The sequence below is a fragment of the Trypanosoma melophagium genome (assembly GCF_022059095.1).
Source record: "Trypanosoma melophagium isolate St. Kilda chromosome Unknown ctg29segment1, whole genome shotgun sequence".
NCBI lineage: Eukaryota > Euglenozoa > Kinetoplastea > Trypanosomatida > Trypanosomatidae > Trypanosoma > Trypanosoma melophagium.
In genome coordinates, this window is record NW_027125161.1 from 166,566 (window position 1) to 182,549 (window position 15,984).

The window sequence follows — 15,984 nt, forward strand, 5'->3', positions numbered from 1 at the left end:
ATTTTTCTTTTCTTTTGTTATTTAATTTTTGTTGATAGCGTGTCCACACCACCCCGTACCTTTAGAGAACAAAAAAAAAAAGAGAAAAAGAAAAAGAAATTCATGCAAACATACATAAATGGAGAAGGAGAAAAAAGAAAGAGGAAAATATATGTGCTTCACCAGAAGAATGGAACTATTAATCTCTCCTCCCATCTCCACAAAAAAATTAAAATAATGAAAAAAAAAGACATTGTCGTGAGAATTTTGGTAAAAGAGCAAATATTGTATAAAGGAAACTTTTCTTCACATTTAAGACATTCGCTTGTAAAGCACGACAAGAAGAAAAACAATCAAAAGTGCCACTAAACGATTTTTTAGAGATGAAATTAAAAAATCCACTAACCCAGTCTCATTTATTGCTAAGCGAGTCAATGTAGCTCCCCCTCCTCCTCCACGAGCGGGTCGCAATATGACTTCTGGTTTTGATTGTTGCTCGGTATATTTTCCTTGCTGTTGTTCTTGTTGTTGTCTCTTTAACTCTTGTCCATTATCTTGTTGTTTATGTTGTTTATGCCATTTTTGATTCCACGACGATTTCTGTTTCGGTTTTAACGTCACTGTACTCCCAATAGGTGATTCTCTATTTTCCATGCGACTTTGTTTTGTCCTATCCAGCCACTCTAATTCCTCTCTCACTAATCGTGCTAAATTGATTTTATACGCCACATGCTCCTCTAAAAGAAATTTAATATCTTCTACAGGTCCTGGGTAATGTAAACGTGAGTGGAGAAGCTTTACACTAAGCTCACGAGAATCTGACAGATCTTTTATTACCATAGATGCCTTTTCTAAAGCATCTGGAGAAGTTCGTTTTACCGGCATCATAAGTTCATTTACTTCATTCGATTTCCTTAGTAACTCTTCTGTAAGGCTTGTACTGACTAATATACTTTGCTCAATATCGTATGCCGATATTTTAGCCATCCATTCAATTCTCTCCTGAGCAACCCCGAGCAGAAAAATAAATGTAATACAGAAAAAAGCAAAAACAAGAATTTCCGTGGCAAAACGAATTTCCTGTGGGTGTCGGAGCATATCAGGGATAATATTCCTCAACTTATGCAGTGCATCAGCTCCCATTTCACATAAAGACCAGATAAGACTTGAGAGTCCCTCACTCTCTTCATCTTCAGCCGGAGTTTCTTCATTCACTTCCGCCGCCCCACTTGCCCCGCCATCTCTCGCCTCTGTAGCTACGGGAGATACATCCGTATCCTCACTGCTGTCAGTACGCACATACAACGTCATGGGACCTCCTTTTCTTCGACTGCACTGCAGTACGGAGGTACCGCGACCAAAGCTAAGCGAAGACAGTGGTAGTGCGGCCGCACTAGCACTGCTCGTAACGGGTAGTTTGGAAGACGAAAGATCAGCCGTTACAGAAGCAGTGGCGATAGAGTTATTCTTATTGTGGTTATTGTAGACAGGGGGGTTACTGAGGCTGGTGAGGGAATTTCCATGATTAGTGACATTGAGATGACTGTTACTATTACTATTATTATTTCGACTGTGGGTTCTTGTTGCTGCGGCTGCGGTGGTGGTCGCTGCGGATGCCGGGGGACATGGCCCGCTGCTCTCCGAGTCAAATATGAGAGATTGATCGGTTTGTTCACTCATAGCAATAACAATAGCAGGGAATGATAATAGGACAAGCCAAGACTACTACTATTACTACTTCTAATAATAATAATAATAATAATAATAATAATAATAATAATAATAATAATACTGCTTCTGATTATAACAAAGATCACCTAAAAAAAAAAGAAAGAAATGATACTGTTAACGTGCTTCGTAAACTTCTCACCCACACGAATTTTCTCGTTTCTTTTCGCTATATCTCTCTATCTCTCGCTTTTCCTATGTTTTTTTATTAGTTTTTGGTCGATCTCCTCTACCGAGGTTCCGTTGATACCCCTAGAAAGATCACCAACTGTAGAAAAAAAGAATAAAAAAAACTAGTAGAGACAGAAAAACAATAGGAATAAGTAAAGATACACCAATTAAGAAGATTCATTTGTAACAGTTTCTCTCAACCATATGCAATCCATAACGAGAAATAATAGTATTGAAAAAAATAAATAAATATATATATATATATATATATATATATATATATGACACATTTTATCAAATAAAAGAGAAAGGTAACATCGATAGGTAGTATTTCTTTGTTTTATCTTAGCTTTTCATAAAAATACCGAATATAAATAAATACAAATATAGCAATACAGGTAAACAAATACAAAATGAAAAAGGGAGAGAAAGAGAGAGAAAGACGATAATGAAGAAAAAAAGAATAATAATAAGCCAATATGGCTCACTTGAACTACCACATCACTACAATCGTCAATTTTATTACTTTTAAGCAACACATTTTTACTCTTCACTGAAGCTCAATATGTTTTTTCAACTGTTCAGATAAATTAATGAGTTTGACATAACTTGCCGTCGGGCTGTGAAGCGGTAAATTAACAAGAGGATTTGATGAATTTCGTGTTAAATTAGAGGCAAAGGGTGCGGATTGACTTTCACTCCTATGGGGAACACTAAGAAATTCTCCAGTAGCATTTACGTTACGATTCCTCACACCGTCAGTAGTTGCTACCGAGATAAACGATCGATCATTCTTGGGTGAAAGTGAACCATTACCATTCTTATAAACCATGGGTGATAAAGAGTTACTACTATTACCACCCATTGCTGTTGTTACTGCTGCTGTGTGAGAAGTAGCGATAGATGCAAGTGCGGCAACGGAGGAAGTAACACCTCGGCGTACGGCTCCAACTAATTGTTTGCGAAATTTCTGCGCCTCCTCCACACGTAATGACTCCGCAAGTGTTTGATATCCAATCAATTCCATCTTTGCTTGTGACTCCCTTTCCGTGTAACGGGTACGCCATTCATCTATTTGTGGTTGAAGCTCCTCTTTCCCTCGTGTCAACTGTCTTCTTTTCTCTTCGAATTTTTTAACTGTTGATCGATAACGTTCAATTTCCTCTGCGTGATGTTTACGCTCCGCCTCCTGCTCTTCTCGGTCATCCTCAAGTTGTTGTTCTAATCCTTCAATTTCTGCCGTGGCAAGAGAACTTGGGGTCGCAACAGGTAAAAGCAGAAAAGTACAGGCTATGTCAAAAAACTCTTATTTTTGCTGTTCAGCACTAAATAAGGCATCCTGTAGGAAGAGGACATGATTGTGGAATCGATTTAGAATTTGACTGTGGTGCTCGGCAAGAAGCATCGAAGCTATCTCTAATACAACACCTTCGCGTTGCTGAGACATTTGTTACTAAGTTACTCTCCGCTCTTTTTTTTCGTTACTTTTCCTTTGCTCTACTGATGCCTCGATGTTTTTTTTTTCTTTCCTTTCTTTTTATCTTCTGTCATCACTTTCGAAAGAAAAAACAGAATGGCAATAAGTCCTTCTTGTTCCACACACACACACTGACTGTGTCTGCTTCGCCGTGGGGTTTCCAGCACAGACGGTCCAGAGTAAAAACTTGAGGATTACCTCTAATCACTAAACAAATAATAAAAAGAAGGAAGAAAAAAAAAATAGTAGTAATAAAAAACAAGTAAAGATCCTAATACAAGCAAAAAAAAAAAAAAAAATACAAAGGATAACAGAATTTATTTCCACAAAGAGAGAAAAAGGAACCATCTGCCAATGGTTTTTTCTTTTTTTCTCGAGTGTTTTTCTTTTCATCTTTTTTTTTTTCTGCACCGCCTGTGCGAAAAGCCCCGCAACAAGTACAAGTCTTCCATCTTAAAAGACTATTTCGTACAATTTTGCCATCATCAATGATGACATCACTGCACTCTTTTCTCCCTTTTTGTTCCCCTTTCACAGTCTCTTCGCTAATACACACACTAACTTGGCAAAGTGTTTCACAGTCGTCAAAACCGTATAAAGGGAAACAATAATAACAATAACAGTAATAATTAATTAGAGCGCTAAATCACTGTTTCATCAAAACAGAAATCAAACATCTCTCAATCATCATCATCCTCATCCAACAAACGCTGAGCCCGTCGCTGTGCCCGACGAGTGGCATCAATCAGTGGTTTATACCCAATATCCACCACCTCTCCCCGTTCATTACGCACATACGTGTAGCATGCCGCCTTGCGGGCGATATCCTCCTCGGAGTCTCTAAAGTACATCACGTACATTAACGATCCAGCGAGAGAGAGACCCGCGCCTAACCACACACACTGCAGTAACTTCCATCGCCAACCATACTGCCATGCAATGGGGAGATAGGGCCGCAGTTCGCGGAATACATAACCACCAGCACTCTTGGGCAAATCGGGCAATCCAGGACGCGTGGGTTGCCCCTTACGCTTACTTCGTTCTACCTTTGGTAACGCAAGGCAGAGTGGTGTGCGAGTAAACATATATTTTATTGATTTTATTTTTAGTCTTTCACTTGTGGATACAAAGGAGGGTATTATAATTATCCCAGCCGATTATTTCAAGAAGTACTCTTTACCCCTCCACCCAACTCCACGGACAGGCAAGAAGAAGCAATACTGCTTTTCTTCCTTCTTTCTGGTGTTGGTGTTCTGCTTTAATGTATTAGCAGAAAAAAAAAAAAAAACAGTGTACAAGGTGATGGAAAAAAAGGAGGAAAGGGGGCCGAGATTCCTTCTATTCCTAATTCACAAAAAAATCAAAACGAAAGAAAAGAGATGTGGGAAAATAAATTTTACTTGAATCAGAATCTTATTGAGACTAACAAAAAAAAAAAAAAAACAAATGGCCATCAACATAAACCCAGATCCCCATGAAGAGAAAAAAGTCTCCAATAATACAGGAAAATTAGAATCCGTTTTCATTTTCTTTTTTCGCCTTCATTTCAGTTAATAATAAAGTATTACACGAGTACCATTTGCAGAAATACAAATAGACGTAACAAAAAAAAAAAAAAAAAAAAAACACAACTTTAATTACTCCAACTTTATCCTGTGCTCCTTGCTGACTCTGTGATCTGGTGATGTAAAGACTCATAGCTCGTTCTGTCTTCCTCGGAGACAGATGGCTTTACCTTTGCCAAACTAGCCTCAAAGTCTTCAATGCACACAGATGGTAAATCTGCATTTGCAGCCATCTCTCCACTCACATCCCGCTCCAACTGTTCCAGCACCTCAGTACTAGAAGATCGGTATACTTTCTTAAGTGCATGCAGTGAAGCCTCTCGCATGAGTGCAGCCAAGTCAGCACCGCTGAATCCCTGTAAACGTGCATCACCGGCAATAGTATTTAAATCCACTGATGTGTCAACGGGGTAATGACGGGCGTGTGTTGATAAAATAGATGCCCGCTGTTGTGGAGAGGGAAGAGGAACATACAGTAATTTATCTAGACGCCCAGGCCGCAGCATAGCGGGATCAATCATGTCAGGTCGATTGGTGGCACCAATCACATAAACGTTTGCCCGTCCTTCCACACCATCCATCTCAGTTAGAAGCTGATTCACCACACGTTCACTGCTTGGATTAGCACGATCTGAACCACGACGAGGTGCGAGGGCGTCTAATTCATCAAAGAAAAGAACACAAGGGGCACTTGCACGACCTCGAGCAAACACCATACGTACACTTCGTTCACTTTCACCAACAAATTTATTTAACAACTCAGGTCCCTTGATAGAAATAAAATTTGCACCTGACTGATTTGCTATAGCCTTGGCTACAAGTGTTTTCCCACAACCTGGAGGTCCATATAGTAAAACTCCGACCGGATGATCTAATCCAAATCGTTTATGTAGTTTAGGTGCACGAATAGGTTGTAATATGCAAGTAAGTAGTTCCTCACGTACATCTTCAAGCGCTCCAATATCATTCCATGTAACATTTGGAATAGTAGTAAAACCTTCACGCATCGCACTTGGTTGTACACGTTTTGTTGCTTCTTTCATTTCATTAAATGTAACTTCAAAAGAAGTGAGAGCGTCTGCGTTGGGGTTGTCAAGTTCACCTGTTGCCTCCAATTCATTGTGTTTTCGACGAATAGCCAAAATACAAGCCTCTTTAACAAGAAGATGAAGATCTGCTCCAACGTATCCAGGTGTCATGTTTGCAAGTTCAAAAAAATCCACATCTTCAGCAACATTTAATTTTTGACATATAATTTTTAAAATACTTTGTCGTTCATCTAGTGTGGGAATACCAAGTGAAATCTCACGATCAAAGCGACCAGCACGTCGTAAAGCAGTATCAAGCGCTTCTGGACGATTAGTAGCTCCCATTACACAAACCACTTTGTTTTCCTGACGCCACGCCTGTGCCACTTGATCCATACAAGTTAATAATTGTCCTACTATACGACCTTCCATTCCACGTTGTGTCTGATCACGACGACCGGCTATTGTATCAATTTCATCAATAAATACAATACTTGGTGCCGCACTAATAGCATCCATAAAAAGGTTTCGTAACTTTGCCTCACTGTCACCACTTATACCAGAAACAATTTCAGGAGCTGCAACAAAGAATAAAGGTACTTGTAATGAACCAGCAATAGCGTGTACCAATTTTGTTTTGCCACATCCAGGTGGACCATGAAGTAGAACACCACAAGGAGGATCCGCCCCAAGCCGACTAAATAAGTGAGGAGAACGAATAGGAAGTTCTATTAACTCTTTTATTATTGGTATTTCCTTGGCAAGTCCACCCATATCATCCAATGTAACCTTTGGAATAATTCCAAGACGCTCAATTTCTTCATTTTCCTTAGCGCCACTGGTGCTCTCTGATTCTCCGTCTTTGCGAAGTCGTCTGTTAGTTAGCGTGGAGTTATTATCCCCATTCCCATTAACATTTCCATTAGCCCGTCGGCCTCTCCGTGTATTGGCGTACCCATCATCATCGTTATCTCTACGATGATAAAACGACTGCTGCTGCCGTTGTTGTTGGGGATTACCAAAATTACGCTCTGGTCCACGTTTTCTCAACAGACGTCGCATCTGACTGGACATGGATGCTCACTCACTCACCTTCTACTAAGAATCAAGCAGAAAAAAAAAATGGAGAAGACAATTAAAAGTAAAGAAACAACCGAAACTACAAACACACACACAAAAAAAAAAAAAAAAGGGAAAGGGATGGGGAAAATCACGTTGAAAGTACTAATCATAATTTCAGTGATAGCAAAACATGGTGATACCGAAAAATAACCAGAAAGGTGATATACACATGGATGAATAAAAAAAAACTTACGTCTTCGTTTCTCTCTTTTTCTTTTCTTTCGTTGTTTTTGGTATATCACCCCAGAATGCTTCAATATCGGATAACAAATTTGCGAATATATATCGTATATACACGTGAAAAGAGATAATTTTTCTTTCTCTACGACTGTGTATATATACAGGAATATATATATATATATATATATATATATATATATATATATATATATGCTTTTCTTCAAAAGAATGTTCAATGTAGAACGTTATAAAAGAGAAATAACTAAAACACACAGAAATATAGAAAAAAAAAACAGCACGATTCGTTACGCCATGCAATGCCAAAATCCCATCGTAGAAAAAAGGAAGAGAACTCCAAAGGAAACGAAAAAAAAAAAAAACATACCACTACCGCAAAGAAATAAGAAAAACAAACCCAGAAAAGCGTTTCTTCTTGTTTCTTTTTTTTTTCAGCTTCTTCAATCGTACTATCTTCCTCTTTACACCGCAGATCCCTTTCATTTACCTCTTTTCTTTTCCCCATTTTTTCTTTTTTTTTCTCTTTCCCCCAGTATCAACACTCATTCCCTTTTTCTCCATGCTCATAAACTTATAGAGGAGCAAACAATCGTATTTCCCCCACTACCTACCGCCATTCTACGTCTGCCAATCCTTTTCCCTCTTGCAGCAGGTCCCACAGGGGAGACATCTCACGCAGACGTTCAACGTTACGTACACATTCCTCAATAGTAATATCAATTTCTCGTTCCGTCGTAAAACGTCCAATACCAAATCGAATTGAAGTATGTGCATTTTCTGCATCAATGCCAATTGCACGTAAAACATAACTTGGTTCCAATGAGGCACTTGTACAAGCACTTCCACTTGAGACTGCCACATTTTTCATACCCATTAAAAGGCTCTCACCCTCAACACAGGCAAAACTAATGTTGAGATTACCAGGATAACGTTGATTCAAGTCTCCATTAACGGATATGTGTGGTAAACGGCTCTTTAAACCCTCTAGTAAACGTTTAGAAAGAGCCGTAACGTGAGCCTTATCGCGTTCCATCTCATTCTTTGCCACTTCACAAGCAGCGCCCATTCCAACTACTTGAGCCGTTGCAAGAGTGCCACTTCGCACACCACGTTCCTGACCACCACCACTTATAGGTGAGCGTACACGTACACGTGGACGACGTCTTAAATAAAGAGCACCACATCCTTTTGGTCCATATATTTTATGAGATGAAAGTGACATGAGATCAATATTATCACGCTCCACATCAATGGGTACTTTACCCAATGCTTGAGCAGCATCAGTATGAAAAAGAACCTTCTTTTTTCGGCATATCTTTCCAATTTCACTTATCGGTTGAATAACACCAATCTCATTATGCACATACATACATGAAACAAGGGCGGTAGTTGGGCGAATAGCCTCCTCCAATGTTTGAAGATTAACAAGACCATTTTTTTCCACAGGTAAGTATGTCACTTCAAATCCATCCATCTCCAGATAACGACAGGAATCAAGAACACATTTATGTTCAGTTTGAAGTGTTATAATATGATTTTTTTTCCCTTTATTATAATTAGCCACTCCCTTAATGGCAATATTATTAGACTCTGTTGCACCACTAGTAAAAAATACAGCTTTAGGACCAGTTCTAATAAGATCTGCTACCTGTGCACGAGCCTTCTCCACCGCAGATTCTGCCGTCCAACCATAACTGTGTGTTCGGCTGTGAGGATTCCCATAACACTCTGTTAAGTAAGGCATCATCTTATCAAGCACACGTGGATCCAATGGGGTTGTGGCCTGAAAATCCAAATAAAGTGGACGTGGCTTTGCGTGAAGTGAAGGAGTTCCACCACCACTACTACTACCACTACTAGTACCAGAAGCAGCAGCAGTTGCAGTTGCAGTTACAGTTACGCCAGGGACGACGTTAACTGTGCAAAGACAGCTCCGAGACGCTCGAAGCATACTTTGCTATGAAAAGAAATTTTTCTAAAAAAGGTTATACCTATACTATTAGTAATATCATCGTTGAAACAGGGGAACAAAAAAAAAAAAAGAAAAAGAAAGGAAAAAAACACATACAAAGAAACAAAGAAAAGAAAAAAAAAGAATACATACAAACACAATCATATATATATATATATATATATATATATATATATATATACGACGGAAAAGATGGAATGCTAAGTAACAAAAAAGAAAAAAAAAGAGCCAACAGGGTAGATAAATGATAAAAACTACCATGTCTAAATATTATAATAAAGAAAAATATAGAATAATTAAAAAAAAAGATCCTTCTAGTATATCGTAAAAAAACTACCAATAAACCTCATCTCCTTCAAGAGCATCAGTCATTGTCGGGAAATCATCAAAGACGTCTGATAACCCCATCAATGAGACGACTTCTTGAACAGCATTACAAAATACTCTCTGACTTTCCTTTGTATCGAGAGAAGGCATACCACTTACACCTGCTCCCTTTTGAAATTTTCCACCTTTAAGAAACAAAGCATTCAAAGAAGAGTATAAAGAAGTGGTCTGATGATTATTAACAACATTAGTATTAACCTTTAACTCTGCGTCATGTGCCCTCCATAAAGCGAGATCAGTTATACGTAGAAATTGACGATAGCTCAGCTTTGGTGGATATGAGTGAACAACCTCATTTGCCATCTCTGCATTTGAAGGGAGTATACCATAGTCTTGTAATAATTCCTGAAGATTCTTTCGTTGAATAAGGTTAAGTGTTAATTGCACATCATATTCGATAGAGTGCATTAAATTATGCAAGGTCTCTTTCTCTGATGTTGTTAAAATTAAAATTCGTTTCCCATGCGGTTTCTTTTTTGTTTCTTCTTGAAGCAAAGAAGGGATAGAGGTAGATTCTTTAAAATCTTGAATAGTAGATTTTAGAATATCCCATGTTGTTGAACCACCTTCACTAAGTATTCGTTCCACATTTTCAATAACTAGACTATAATTCCCCCTAGAATTAACTGCTTCACGAAGACCAACTACAATTTCATCCATCATATTATCCCCTCTCGTATTTCCGTTTAGTTTACTACTCATTATAAACCTAACAATATCGAATGGCAAAAGTTTCACCAGTTGATGTGAAAGAAAAGTTTTTCCAGTTCCAGGAGGTCCGTAAATAATAACTATGACTGCATGTTCTGCTTGACTGTGTTGAATACTTTCTAGTACACGACGTGTGGCATTTATACTCTTAGTAATAGATCCATCAAAGTCAATAAGTGGGGTAGTTGAATCATCCCTAGCAATACCACTATACTGTTTTCCTGGTAAAATTTGTTGCATTGAATCAAGCATATCCTGAATAGCGAGATTAAAATCATCATTAGTGACTTGAAATTGCTTTGGTAAAACTTCAGTATGCAAATCACTTTCTTCATTTAGATAATTTTCTTTTACCGAAGTATCTTCCAAGTAGTCACGGTATCTCATTAAAGCATAACTAACAGCAGCTCGAACAGTTCCTGCAATATCAGCTCCAGAAAAACCTCCTGTACGTGCTGCCAAGAGATCTAAATTCACATCTTGTGCAAGATGATGTTTTTCACGTAGTTTCTGAGTGTGAATAAAAAGCATTTCTGTACGACCCTCAAAATCGGGAAGAGGAATCTCAATTACAACTTCAAATCTTCCAGGTCTAAGGAGAGCACGATCAATGCTATGAAGTTGATTAGTTAAACCAATAATAAGTATATTACGAGGCCTATCAACACCATCCATAAGTGTAAGAAGTTGATTAGTTAAACCATCGTATACAGCTTTTGCAGAACTTCCATCGCTTGAGTCACCTCGTCTTCTAAAAAGAGATTCAATTTCATCAATAATAATAGTATGCAATCGTCCTTCTTTTTCTTCGGATCTTACATTATTCCCTTCTTGAAATTCAGTATTAAAATCATTCCTGTTTTCATCAACATCATTATCGTTAATACCATTGCTATTAATATCAGCATCACCACCATAACCACCATTATTATCATAATAATAATAATAATCATCATCATTATCATCATCGTCCCCAAGGATGAGATCACGTAAATTCTTCTCTGAATCGCCGACATATTTCGAAAGAATATCAGCCGCATTTACAATGGTTACCTTTGTATTCTTACCAAGTAACTTTGCAATGGCCCGAGCAATGAGAGTTTTTCCATTTCCAGGTGGACCATGTAACATTACGCCTCGCACATGTGGCAACTCAACCGAACCAACTACGTCTCGAAGGGAAGAAGTACGACCAAGAAAGACTCGACGATATAGCAATTCCAGTTGATTTTTTAATCCACCAATACCAAGTGAAAGCCATTCTTCTCCATTAGATGATTTACGATGACCCTTTTCTAAAAAAAGTTCCAGTGGGTCATCTGAGATAACTCCATCGTTTGATATTTCTCCTTTTTCATCAAGAGGATCCGCATTATTCAAATTACCCTCTATGGAGTTTTCTCTCTCAAGTGTAAGATCCAACTGAACAGAATGATGAAGAACACCCAATGTTACTGAATTACTACCCCTAGAACTTGAAAGCCTTTTATCTACAGCTAATTCAAGATCCATCCATATTAAATGATGTGAAAGTCGTTTTAACCACTGCGATTTTTTTTGTAGACTCACCCCTGGGTGAGGAAGTGTGCAGGAAAGAATTTGATGCGGAAACACATCTGATGCCTTTACATTAAGGCACTCCATTGTAATAAGATCCGTATTCATTTTCGCATCGACACCAAGTGGAAGTGGTGTGTGTTCCTGCAATTGAATACGCAGTGGAGTATCCGTTGGAAATCCCCGTCCACGTATAAATATTTGTACAGGTTCCTTCTTTCTACTACCAGCGAAACAATGATATGTTTCTCGACTACGCCCAGGCCGTGAAGGTCGTTTACAGCCGCTAATTGCGAGTAGTTCCACACCTCCTGTGGGTAATACATCATTATCATTATCGCTATGATTGTTATTTTTATGTTTTTTGTCCTGCTGCTGCTCTTGCTGGAAATAAAATGTTTTCACCACTTCCTCTGCAGTGCTTTCGCTGAAGTGCAGCAGAAATAAAAATAGCACAAGAAGCGTATGAATGCATGGCTGACATGCCGACCGCTGAGTAAATCGGTACAGCATGTGGGTGAAGAGAGGGAGTTATCAGTTCCTTCTTATATCAGGTACGAGAATCACTTCAAAATAAAGTAAGATAATAAAGAAAAGAGAGAGAGAGAAGTAATAAGCCGATTCTATTAGGTTTGTTTATTTTTATTTTTGAAATCAAAGACAACAACCAAAGTTTAGAAACCGATCTTTTTTTTTTCTTTTCCGACCCTTATTCCCATCCTTCTTTATTGCCACATCAAATTCAAACTCGTCACGCACTTGTTGTTGTCTTTGTTGTCGTTTTTTTTTTTACCTCATATTTGAAAAGAAAATGTTCTTCACTTCCATGTCATACATAAACTCTTTTTTGTTGTTGTTCTATAGTCTACCAAGAGTTTCTTTTATTCTTTTCATTATGCCTTTTTCTGTTTTCCTGCTGCCGCTTCTTTGTTGTGGGCAACTACACAGATGCGTTGCATACATAGCTTTATCACTATCGCTGGCATCACAACCCACACCAAACTGGGTAAGACTACCATCGTAATAGTGTCCATTGGTGTATTGTGTTGTGTGTACTTCCCACCTTCAATGATATCTATCACCAAATACATAACCGTTTTATATAATGTCATCACACTCACGGCGAAGGCCAATTGGATACTGCTGCATGCGTCTCCCCTCCACGAGAGGAACACCGCAAATAATCCAAGTGACACCTCAAGCAAATTCAACCAACTCTGAACCACCACAAATGCGTCATCGTTAGGCGCATACCGTTTATCATACGTAGCGTACAGCACCCAATAATTAAACGGTGATGTTTCTGCAAGCGGATGTGGTTCATTTTCTAGTTTAGAGCGAGAGAGAACAAATATGGCATCAATTATGACAACAGGAGCTGTCACGATAAACCAAAGCTGTGCCAGTAATGGAAGTCGTGGCATGCCTTTGTTTTGTTCTTTTTTTTTGTTTGTTTGTTCGTTTTTCTTCCAATATTATTATGGCTAGTGTCCACTTCTTTGATATGTAGACTCTACAGTAGAAATATTCATTAACGTGTGGGATGGAAAAAGAGGGATTTTCCTTTAAAGAGAAATTGAACATATACTCACACATATACAAAGACATTTATGCGTACATATTTAAACCTACTTAGATATACACAGAGATAGGCATATAATATATAACCTTAACCCTATGCAGTAGGAATCAAAGATGCAAATAGCAGCAGCAGAAGTGATACTTCTGCAAAAAGTAAAATAAAAAATTCTATTAAAAGGACTCTACACACACGTAGAGTTAAGTGTGAGAACATTGAGTTAGAATGAAATACACACGTCCACAAAAAAAAAAAAAAAAACGAACACCCTGAGGAATAAGAAAAAAAAAAACAATTACAGTCAAACGACTGTTTCTAATACTAATCTATAGGCCACTTTTCCATAGTGTCTGTACTCCTACGAACAAGTCCCTAAAGACGACGTGGCGGTGTTGGTGGGATCGTTTTCTTCTTGGGTTGAACTCCTTCTTCTTCTTCTTCTTCTTCCTCCTCATCTTCATCTTCGTCGTCATCATTGTCATCATCAACATCATCATCATCAACATTATCATCATCATTATCATTATCATCATCAACATCATCATCATCATCAACATTATCATCATCATCATCATTATCATTATCATCATCATCATCATCATCATCAACATCATCATCATTATCATTATCATCATCATCATCATCATCATCATCATCATCATCATCATTATCATCAACATTATCATCATCATCATCATCATCAACATCATCATTATCATCATCAACATCATCATCATCATCATCATTATCATCAACATTATCATCATCATCATCATCATCATCATCATCATCATCATCATCAACATCATCATCATCATCATCATCAACATCATCATTATCATCATCATTATCATCATCATTATCATCATCATCATCATCATCATCATCATCAACATCATCATCATCATCAACATCATCATCATCATCGTCATCCTCTATTTCTTCTTCTTCCTCTTCTTCTTCATCGTCATCATTCTCTTCTCCATCAATTTTCCCCTGTACTCCTTCCCCTCTTCCATTTCCCTTACCATTATCAATGTCACCGCCATAAAGACGAGCCGAATGCCCTAATGATTTGGATTTCGTCCCTTCCTCTTCATCCTCAAGATCATCTTCAAATAGCTCCATCGTATCTTCTTCTGCCTCTACATCTTCATTACCGTCTTCAAACATCGATAGATCTCTTTTGCCTGCAGATATTGATGCTGCGGCTCCAACAGCGAGTCCTGCCATTGCTGCAGCCGCTGCAACACCTGTTCCACTAAGAGTATCACCATTCGTCATCTCTGTTGGTTTTTGTGTTACAGAGGTTTCCACCATATCATTCTCATCCAGTGCCTCGCTTCTGTAACGAGGAATATTCGAAACAGATTTTCCAGTATGCTGCACTAATGTATAACTATTACCTCTGTTGTACTTACGCATAATCTCATGAATCACCCGGGAGTGGAACTGATGTTCAATGCCAAACATATCACTCAAGACAGCATTAAGATGTTTCATAATAAAGATAAGGTCCTCCCCTTCTACAGTTGCACGAAAAGTACGGCGATCGTTAAGATTATATGTTGCTCCTGGAATGGTTTCTTCCGTATCTTCATTATCGGTATACAAGCCTTTTCTTCTATCCTCTTCATCATGTTCATCTGTGTTAAGTTTATCAGGAGAAGGTGCTACTTTAAGTGTTAATTCTCCCTTAAGTAAAAATACCAAAGGCAATGCAGATGTTAGACCACTATTCCCCTGAAGATCTCTGCCACGTATGCCTTTTCGTTTTAAGGAATTTGTTGATACAGGTTCTAGATGAAGTGTTGAATGTTCTCTCAGTAACTCCACATGTGGTGTAATGCCCTCCAGTACGGTTAGTAATTGGGCCACATTATATGGTCTAAGAAAGACACGTCCAAAGAAATAATCCGCCTCTGTGGGTGTTTCAGATGAGGAAGACTGTGTTTTGTTCTGCACAGATGATGTTGCTGCGGATGTTAATAGTGATGAGGACTCACCCTCGGCTGTAGTGTCATCTGGGCGGTGAACGCTAAGGACGAGGTGCCGTTGGCGATCGCTCTTCCACCGCCAGAGGAGGACCGCCGGGTATCTCATCTTCCCGTTGCTGATCTCAACACGTGTGCGGAGGTCCCGGACAAAGACAGACCGCGTGCCCACCGCCACACGGAGAAAGCCAGCAGAAGAGAAAATACGTCTGCGCCACATTAGATGAATCAAACACCGAATATGTTTTTTTTTTTCGTTCTTTTCTTCCCTTCTTTGTTTATTTATTTTTTTTTTATTTATGTCTGTTTTGTTTTGTTTCCTTCTTTTTTTTATTCTATTTAATTACTATTTTCTTCTTTAACTCAGCTGGAGATGAAATAATGCACAGGCACACAATAATTCAAGAAAAAAACCGATATAGTATGGCCTCGCCTTGTTATCTATCAACGATGGCAGTAAAGCATACAATACGCCCCATTTACCATCAAAAAAAAAGAAATAAATCAATAAAATGG

General features: G+C 38.4%; 8 protein-coding genes across 8 annotated transcripts; all 8 read right to left on the reverse strand.

The window, feature by feature from the left end:
- Positions 1 to 291: 291 nt before the first annotated feature.
- On the reverse strand, positions 292 to 1,659 carry LSM04_004036 (uncharacterized protein; the record flags this gene model as incomplete). Its single annotated transcript, XM_067332046.1, has 1 exon — positions 292 to 1,659. One exon carries the CDS (start codon positions 1,657 to 1,659, stop codon positions 292 to 294), a length of 1,368 nt encoding a protein of 455 aa, XP_067190062.1.
- A 769-nt stretch (positions 1,660 to 2,428) lies between these two features.
- Positions 2,429 to 3,325, reverse strand: LSM04_000839 (uncharacterized protein; the record flags this gene model as incomplete). Its single annotated transcript, XM_067332048.1, has 2 exons — positions 2,429 to 3,183; positions 3,262 to 3,325. 2 exons carry the CDS (start codon positions 3,323 to 3,325, stop codon positions 2,429 to 2,431), a joined length of 819 nt encoding a protein of 272 aa, XP_067190021.1.
- Positions 3,326 to 4,035: 710 nt separating this feature from the next.
- Positions 4,036 to 4,440, reverse strand: LSM04_007386 (uncharacterized protein; the record flags this gene model as incomplete). Its single annotated transcript, XM_067332049.1, has 1 exon — positions 4,036 to 4,440. The coding sequence occupies one exon, from the start codon at positions 4,438 to 4,440 to the stop codon at positions 4,036 to 4,038; it is 405 nt and encodes a 134-aa protein (XP_067190105.1).
- Positions 4,441 to 5,003: 563 nt separating this feature from the next.
- Positions 5,004 to 7,022, reverse strand: LSM04_006334 (ATPase; the record flags this gene model as incomplete). Its single annotated transcript, XM_067332050.1, has 1 exon — positions 5,004 to 7,022. One exon carries the CDS (start codon positions 7,020 to 7,022, stop codon positions 5,004 to 5,006), a length of 2,019 nt encoding a protein of 672 aa, XP_067190094.1.
- Positions 7,023 to 7,875: 853 nt separating this feature from the next.
- LSM04_002793 (Aminotransferase class V domain) lies at positions 7,876 to 9,219 on the reverse strand (the record flags this gene model as incomplete). The annotated part of the gene is made up of 1 exon (XM_067332051.1): positions 7,876 to 9,219. The coding sequence occupies one exon, from the start codon at positions 9,217 to 9,219 to the stop codon at positions 7,876 to 7,878; it is 1,344 nt and encodes a 447-aa protein (XP_067190043.1).
- Positions 9,220 to 9,573: 354 nt separating this feature from the next.
- LSM04_003481 (ATPase) lies at positions 9,574 to 12,408 on the reverse strand (the record flags this gene model as incomplete). The annotated part of the gene is made up of 1 exon (XM_067332052.1): positions 9,574 to 12,408. One exon carries the CDS (start codon positions 12,406 to 12,408, stop codon positions 9,574 to 9,576), a length of 2,835 nt encoding a protein of 944 aa, XP_067190053.1.
- Positions 12,409 to 12,788: 380 nt separating this feature from the next.
- LSM04_009440 (Emopamil-binding protein) lies at positions 12,789 to 13,319 on the reverse strand (the record flags this gene model as incomplete). The annotated part of the gene is made up of 1 exon (XM_067332053.1): positions 12,789 to 13,319. One exon carries the CDS (start codon positions 13,317 to 13,319, stop codon positions 12,789 to 12,791), a length of 531 nt encoding a protein of 176 aa, XP_067190127.1.
- A 527-nt stretch (positions 13,320 to 13,846) lies between these two features.
- On the reverse strand, positions 13,847 to 15,688 carry LSM04_007060 (uncharacterized protein; the record flags this gene model as incomplete). The annotated part of the gene is made up of 1 exon (XM_067332054.1): positions 13,847 to 15,688. The coding sequence occupies one exon, from the start codon at positions 15,686 to 15,688 to the stop codon at positions 13,847 to 13,849; it is 1,842 nt and encodes a 613-aa protein (XP_067190102.1).
- Between the last annotated feature and the right edge of the window lie 296 nt (positions 15,689 to 15,984).